At 45.5% G+C, this 8,038-nt stretch overlaps 2 protein-coding genes across 2 annotated transcripts in view; both read left to right on the plus strand.

Moving 5' to 3' along the window:
* Positions 1-4,012, plus strand: part of CAPN1 (calpain 1, (mu/I) large subunit) — a 14,732-nt gene extending 10,720 nt beyond the window's left edge. The window contains 1 exon segment of the mRNA XM_009890001.1: positions 4,001-4,012. Coding sequence (XP_009888303.1) covers positions 4,001-4,012 — 12 coding nt within the window.
* A 643-nt stretch (positions 4,013-4,655) lies between these two features.
* POLA2 (polymerase (DNA directed), alpha 2, accessory subunit) overlaps positions 4,656-8,038 on the plus strand; it is a 6,430-nt gene continuing 3,047 nt past the window's right edge. Inside the window, exons 1-10 of the mRNA XM_009890003.1 lie at positions 4,656-4,734; positions 5,392-5,453; positions 5,568-5,674; positions 5,761-5,957; positions 6,078-6,166; positions 6,284-6,439; positions 6,560-6,808; positions 7,268-7,306; positions 7,389-7,462; positions 7,941-7,961. Of these exons, the coding sequence (XP_009888305.1) occupies positions 4,656-4,734; positions 5,392-5,453; positions 5,568-5,674; positions 5,761-5,957; positions 6,078-6,166; positions 6,284-6,439; positions 6,560-6,808; positions 7,268-7,306; positions 7,389-7,462; positions 7,941-7,961 (1,073 nt within the window). The remainder of the gene's footprint in view (positions 4,735-5,391; positions 5,454-5,567; positions 5,675-5,760; positions 5,958-6,077; positions 6,167-6,283; positions 6,440-6,559; positions 6,809-7,267; positions 7,307-7,388; positions 7,463-7,940; positions 7,962-8,038) is intronic.

Here is an 8,038-nt window from a genome sequence, read left to right on the forward strand (position 1 = left end):
AAAAAAAAAAAAAAAAAAAAGAAGGATTTAAAATACAGGGGTTTTATCTTTACTTTCCTCATTCCGTTCCCTGGAAAAGTTGGAAAAACCACACAGGAGTTGAGGGAGAAGAGGGGAAAAGGGTGAAAAACAAAAAACCTTTTTTTTTTTTTATTAAAAAAAGCAGGATTTAAGGGGAAAAGTTGGAATAAAACCCCATTTTTTTTTCTGTTAAATCCCGTTTTCCAACTTTTCCCGTTAAACCCCGCTGGGTTTTTGCATTTCACAGAAAAAAAGTGTGGTTTCCGACTTTTCCCCTGAAATCCTGTGCTTTTTTCACACTTTTTCCTGCTAAATCCTGGGGGGGGGGGTTCCAGCTTTCTCACTTAACTCCTGTGGGGGTTTTCCAACTTTTCCCAGAATTTAACTTTTCCGCGGAATCGAACACGAAAAGCTGGAGAAAACCCCACAGGTTTAACAGGAAAAGTGGGGTTTTTCCTAACTTTCCCTCTTAAATTCTGGTTTTTTTCCTGACTTTTCCCCCTCAAATCCTGTTCTTTCCTGACTTTTCCCCCTTTAATCCTGTTTTTCCCTGACTTTTCCCCTTAAATCTTGGCTTTTTCCCTGATTTTTCCCCCTCAAATCCTGTTCTTTCCTGACTTTTCCCCCTCAAATCCTGTTCTTTCCTGACTTTTCCCCCTTAAATCCTGTTTTTTCCTGACTTTCCCTCTTAAATTCTGGGTTTTTTCCTGACTTTTCCCCCTGAAATCCTGTTCTTTCCTGACTTTTCCCCTTAAATCTAGCTTTTTCCTTGTCTTTTTCCCTTAAATCCTTCCCTATTTTTGTAATTTTGCCCCTTAAATCTTGCTGGTTTTCCCCAGCTTTTCCCCTTAAATCCTTCCTCGTTTTCCTAATTTTTCCCCTTAAATCCTTCCTCGTTTTCCTAATTTTTTCCCCTTACATCCTGCCCCATTTTTCTAATTTTTCCCCTTAAATCCTGCTGACTAAACTCGTATTACATTCTTACTTTGATAGAACTAAAAAAGAATCAAATGAAGTATTAAGAAAACCTTTCATTACTGTCTTAACCTGCCCATTTTTCCCACCAAAAAAAAACCCCCAAAAACCAAAAAACAAAACCAAAAAAGAAAAATAACGCCTTTTCCCCTCACCGCAGGGTTTTTCCAAGCGATGGACGTGGACCAGGACGGCGTTGTCACCTTCGACTTGCTGCAGGTACCTGGGGGTGCTGCGTGGAGCTGACAACCCCCCAAAACCCCCCCAAAAAAAAAAAAAAAACCAACAAACCCCAAACCCACCCGAAAACTTAATTTTCTTAATTATTTTTCCTTACTACCCTGATGGGGGTTCTGAAGGGTCAGCCACAAATAAGTTTCAATGAACACAGTAACAGAGTCTTTGCACTCACAAAAAAATCTAGTCTAATCTGGGTTCTTACCTCTCTCCCAAAAGCTTGCCAGGCTTGTAGACAGTCACAGCTGTAACACTATTATTACAACAAAAAAAAACAACACTGTTCCTTTCTTTCAGACTACAAGTTGCACCACCCCTGCCAAATACAATTGTGCTAAGATTTTGCAGTTACAACCTAAGTCAAAAAAGGAAGACCCTAAAAGCAATCCCTCACGTCTGAGGAGAAAGGGTTTATTATCGGGCAATTCATAAGCAGAGACGTAACAAGCGCAGAACACAGCCATGCTGCATCACACAGCAAGGTCCATCCAGGTTGGCACTTCATTTTCAGCACTGACCACTGTTTATGATGGCACAGAAGCAACAGAGAATTAATAGAGTGGTCTTTTCCCCACCCCTTCCTGCTTCTAGCACTTAGCAACTTAAAAAGCTTAGAGTTAGCATCACAACTGCTAAGCTGCGTAGTGCTATCGGATCTATTCCTTTATCTCCCTTTATAACCTAATTTTACTTGTATCCAACAATGCAAGAGAAAAAAGTATAAGAAGGAAAATCCATACTTGCTGTTGACTAAAAGGACATTTAAAGGACTCCTTTAAAACATGCTCCATCCTCTCAACCTTCATTTCACAAGACTTAACTGACTAGAAGTATATATTTGGGAATTGTAAACACTGAATTATTTCAGCTTCACAAAATACACAGAAATGCATGCCCTAAATATTTGTGAGACAAGCCAGTACTAAGCAAGCTACGTCCTCGCCTGCCATTGACTCACAGCCATGCTGTGCTCCTCTGGAAGTTGCAAATTATGCTGTAGGAAGAGCACAATGAGAAGAAGAATCAACAGAGCTCAGAAAAGGCTTCACTTTTACCCTCCTGGAAAATAAACTGCTGAGACTTTTGTCTCCGAGTATATCTGTAACACATTACATTGATGCTGTACACCACTAATGAATTACTAAGTCTATGCAGGGGGAGAAGAGAAACACAAATGAGTAGGGATAAGAAAAACTTACTTAGGGGAGCATCAATAAAAGGTCTGAGACACTCCTGTAGTACACCACAAAACACTAATAAGAACAGTAGTTTGGTGATGATAGACACAGTGAGAGTGAAAAGAATTCATAAGCAGTACCTGGGAAAAAGAGCACATAATGAGTACATTACAATCATGTGCTATTTGATTTGTGGAGTTTTTTGTAAGCATACTACATCGCAGTGTTTCACTGCTGGCTTTGGCATCACTGACCTGACCTAGAAAATACACTAGTGATTTCTTGGAAAAAGTAATGAAAGCATCAACAGCTCGCATTATTTTCCTCAGACAAAGCCATGATAGCCAATAGTGACTGAACCAGTGCTCCGGCAGTTTTGCTTATTTTTGCTGCTAAATACACATAATTCATCTAGTACATCTACCACCCAATAAACAATCCTTTAAATTAGATGAAAAGAATTCTTACTGTCTCTAATTTCAAACCCATTCTAACATCTGGTTTAACTCATAGTGGAGTATGGTGAGAGTCAGCCTTTGTAGAAATTGCAGGAATTGAAGCTTGACAGCGCAGGCAGAGGGAGATATCCTAGACTGGGCACCTGAAGAGCAGGTAGAAAGAGAGAAGGAAAAGAGAGTTTAGCAAAACCAAAACCAAACCCAAATAAACAAGCAAAAAACCCCACAGCACAAAGAGGAGAAAAAAAAAAAAAAAACCAACCTATGCCTACACCCTAACACACATTATTCTGAATTCTTGTTCTTCATCTTTGTGATTATACCAGTCCCTTGAAAGCTAATTTGGGGCCACTGGTCCCCTGATACATCCACTGCTTCCTCATGCTAAGGTTCTTCTACATTCCAACAGCCTTCTATTCACCAAAGCATGGTCAAAGAACCCTATGGTAGGTGAGAATCAGTCTTCCGATATAGTCATTTAGCAGTTAATATTTTGTTAAGCACTTCAAGACTGAACAACTTGCTAAGTGACGGAGCTACTGCTGTTATTCCACAAAGTATTTTCTTCTGGTAATTCAGCTTCGGGAGTGTTTTTCTTCTATTCCTAATTTAAAGGCAGTACCTTTGCTAGGAAATACATCCTTGCTGATATAGACTTACTACCCTTAGGGGATAATCCATTCGACAGGGAAGTGGAGTCATTGCTTTCAGCTTGGCATTGTGCACCATGAAGCTAATTTGTGGAGCGGTAAATGGTTGACCACTCTGAAGTTTATTCTTGTCGGTTTAGACAAGTTAGCACCCCTTGACAACAAAAGGAATTACATCTGGCTCAGACTCATCTCGGTTTTGGACATTCAGGACACCTGTAAAGGCACTTATGCACTTAATTCTCAAATAAAATAAAAATCTTTATCAAAGTATTGTGAAAGGCAGGAAAAGAAACTGCAGAGAATGATGGGAGTGTACTGCAATTCCATTAAAAACCTAAAAATCATGGCACAAAACACAGGCATCCCATCTTTTGATGCTAATGAAAAACTTTTGAAAGCAAAGGAGAGTTCATTGAGATCAGTAAGAGCCAAGACCATTCAGGTGCATTTTTGACTTTGTTGTGTCGTGATATTCTAGAAAGCCTGTTAAGCATTATCAGAACATTGCAAAGTATCTGCAGGGCTTGAAAGTGCCCTGACTAACCTTCTGCTTCTCCCAACCTATAAAATTTCACCCTAAATATTCTATATGCTTTGACAGCCTAAAAATGGCCAAAAAGAATAATCTAGGAATGCCTTCTTCCTCCAAAGAAAAAAAAAAAAAAATCAGATCAGCTGAAGAGAGCTGATACCAGAATGACAAAACGAGACTGATGAAGGAGGAGTCAAAACTTGAGACGATATATGGAAATGCACTGGAAAATCAGAGGTGGAAGGGATTTCGAGCATCTGATTTGTTTCCCTTTTAACATAAAAAATTTGGCTGCCTTCATCACAAAATAGGTGGGATTTCAAGTTCCTTCTTATAAAGCCTGGGAGCAGCTTAGTGGAAAGGCTCTTTTAGCAGAGCCTAGTGCTGAGCATAAACCGTGCCAAGTGAAGAAGTTAAGATGGGAGAGTCACCCATCAGCATCACAGCAGCTCACAGACAGATTCCCCTGCACCCTGTGGTGAAGACCATGGAACAACAGGCTGTCCCCCCTGCAGCCCAGGGAGGTCCATGGCAGAGCAGATATCCACCTGCAGCCCATGGAGAACCCCACGCCAGAGCAGATGGACGCCCAAAGGAGGCTATGACCCTGTGGAAAGCCATGACTGGAGCAGGCTCCTGGCAGGACCTGTGGACCCACGGAGAGATGAGACCACGCTGGAGTAGGTTTGCTGGCAGGACTTACGACCCTGCTGGAGGGGACCCACACTGCAGCAGTCTGTTCCTGAAGGACTGCACCCCATGGAAGGGACCCATGCTTGAGCAGTTCATGGAGAAATGCAGCTTGTGGGAAGGACTTACATTGGATAAGTTCGTGGAGGACTGTATCCCATAGGAGAGACCCCACACTGAAGCAGAAGAGAAGTGTGAGGACTCCTCCCCCTGAGGAGGAAGGAGCAGGAGAGACAACATGTGATGAACTGACCACAGCCCCCATTCTCCCCATCCCTCTGAGCTGCTCAGGGGGAGGAGGTAGAGAAAATCAGGAGTGAAATTGAGCCCAGGAGTGGGTTTTGGGGTGATTCCTTAAAAAAAACAACAGTGGGTTTTGGGGTGATTCCTAAAAGAAACTGTTGGTTTTAGGATGATTCCTAAAAAAAAAAAAAAAGCAGTGGGTTTTGGGGTGATTCTTAAAAAAAAATGTGGGGTTTTGGGGTGACTCCAAGCAAAACCAGTAGGTTTTGGGGTGTTTCAGCCCCTCTGGCAGTGAGGCCTCGTTAGCGCCTGTTAACAAGGGGGTCATTAATGGCTTTGGGGGTGTGCTGGTGGTTATGTGTCCCCCAAAACAACTCCCGGAATTTTGGGTGCTCCTTAACGAGCCGGCAGCCTTGACGAGGAAGCCGAGGAGGAGCTGCTGGACGCCTACACCACTCCCTCCAAGGTGCTCCCCGACACCTCAACCCCCGCAAAAAACTCTCCCAAATCCCTATTTTTTACCCCCGAAAACCCCTCATCACCCCAAAATACCCTTTTTTAATGTGTGTGTTTCTCACAGGGTTCCCAAAAACGCACCAATTCCACCCCGGAAACCCCTCGACCGAAGCGCACTTTCTCCTCCCGCAGTCCTTACGCTCTTTTTTCACCCAACAGTTTCTCCCCGAGGTAAAGCCGATGTCACCGCAACCGTCACCCCGGTGTCACCGTCGCCGTCACCCCCTTCACTTTCCCTTTCTTTTTCATCCCCGCAGCGTCACCCCCTCCCAAAAATACACGGCGCGCGGTAACCGCGGGGAGGTGGTGGCCTCGTTCGGCACCGTCCAAGGTCCCACCTGGAGCGGCGGTGGTGGCGGCGGCGGTTGTACCCCGAAACTTTTCGGTTCCCCCGAAGAAAATTTAACCAAAAACTACAAATTCATGTTCCAGAAAGCACTCGATGTCCGGGAAGGTGACACCGCGGGCGGTGGGGTGGTTCAGAGGTGACCCCCCCACCTCGATTTGGTGGTAACGCTGTTTTTTTTGGGGTTTTTTGGTGTTTTGGGTTTTTTTTTCGGGGGGGGGTTTGTAGTGCTGTCGTGGAGGATCGAGGAACTCGGTGACGCGCTCAAGAGCCGCCATCGCCTGGAGGACTTCGCCTCCGTTTTGCTCCCGGCGCAGGTGAACGCCCCTCTCCGGGTGTCACCACAACACCCGTTTTTAGGGGGTATTTTGGGGCAAAACCGGTTGGATTTGAGGGTTGTTTTTTGTTTTTTTTTTTTTGCTGTTCTCCCACAGGAACCGGTGACGGTCCTGGGCCAGATCGGCTGCGACAGCAACGGGAAACTCAACGCCAAATCGGTGGTGCTGGACGGAGACCGGGAACACTCCTCGGGCGGTCAAATCCCCCTCGATCTCTCGGAGCTGAAGGAATATTCCCTATTTCCCGGGCAGGTGCGGGGGTATTTTTTTGGGGAGGAACCCCCCAAATTTTGGGAAACTCCTAATTTTCTTCCCTAAAATTGGGCGCCCGACGTGGGGTTTTTTTTTTCCCTCCCTCCATCCCGATTTTAGATCGTGGCGCTGGAGGGGACCAACAGCAGCGGGAAGAGCCTGGTGGTCTCCAAACTCTACGAGGTGACGCCGCGGCCTCACCCGCGGGGAGATGGGGGGGGGTTTGGGGTGAAAAAGGAGGGGTTTGGGGGAGGTAATTTTATGGTGGTGGCCTGCGGACCCTACACCACCTCCGACAGCGTCACCTACGACCCTCTCACTGACCTCATCGATGTCATCATCCGCGACCGCCCCGACGTCTGCATCCTGGTGAGGGGCCGCCACGGGGAACCCGGGACTTATCATATAAACTAATTATTTATAATAATTAACCCAATTACTTATTACTAAACAAGAAGGCGCAGCATGAAAATGCAGTTGAGGTTTCAAAACCTTCAAAATCGGCGTAAAAAAACCACCGCTGAGGAGAGAGGCGGCTCAAAACACCCATTTTTTTTCATCCTAAACCGACAAAACGCCTGTTTTTCACCCTAAAGTTGCCCCTAAAAAGCCCCATTTTAAGAGGGAAAGAAAGGACGCGCTGATTTGATCAGTCTCCCCTCTTTCCCCCGACCGTTTTGGGGCTGCGTGATGAAATTTGAGCTAAATTAACAATAATAATTAAAAAAAAACCAAACAAACCTTTTTTGGGGGGCTGTTGAAGGCGTTTCGCTTCTCTCGCGCACGCGGGGTCGTTTCTGATTTCTTTTTTCCCCCATTTTTTCGCAGTTTGGGCCGTTTGTGGACGCCAAACACGAACAAGTGGAGGTGAGGGCGAATCGGGGCACCCCGCGTACCTCAAAAGTGGGGAATTTCCCAAAATCTCATCGTTTTTCCCCTCAATTCGTAGAACTGCCGACTGCTGGCGGCCTTCGGTGACATCTTCAAGCTCTGCCTGAAGATGATAATCGAAGGGACGAGGAGGTAGGGACAGCGTCTGTGTGGGTTTTTTTCCCAAAAACTCCTCTTTTTGCACCAAACGGGATCCGGATGGGAGGTTTCCAGCAATTCCTGCATGGAAAACAGGCAGCGAAAGGGGGGAAATAATCAGATTTTTGGGTCAAAGCCTCGTTAACGGGCTCGGAATGGGATTCGAGTCGTGTTCGTGTGCTGGACGCGGTGTTGAGCTACATCCTGGAATTTTTGCCCCAAAAATCCATGGAGAAAGGAACCGGGAAATAACCGCCTCTTAATTAATCGCCTGTTTTTCCCTCTTTTTCCGACGGCGCCGGCTCTCGGCTCATCTTTGTCCCATAATCGCCTGTTTTTCCCTCTTTTTCCCGACAGCATTGGCTCATTTTATCCCATAATCGCCAGTTTTTCCCGTTTTTCCTTCTTTTTTCCAACAGCCCCAGCTCATCTTTGTCCCATAATCGCCCGTTTTTCCCTCATTTTCCGACAGCGCCGGCTCTAACCTCATCTTGTCCCGTAATCGCCTGATTTTTTTCCCCCCGTTTCCCGACAGCGCCGGCTCTCGGCTCGTATTTCTTCTCTCACAAG

The sequence above is a fragment of the Charadrius vociferus genome, unplaced genomic scaffold (genome assembly GCF_000708025.1).
Source record: "Charadrius vociferus isolate BGI_N301 unplaced genomic scaffold, ASM70802v2 scaffold1548, whole genome shotgun sequence".
In the NCBI taxonomy this organism is placed as follows: domain Eukaryota; kingdom Metazoa; phylum Chordata; class Aves; order Charadriiformes; family Charadriidae; genus Charadrius; species Charadrius vociferus.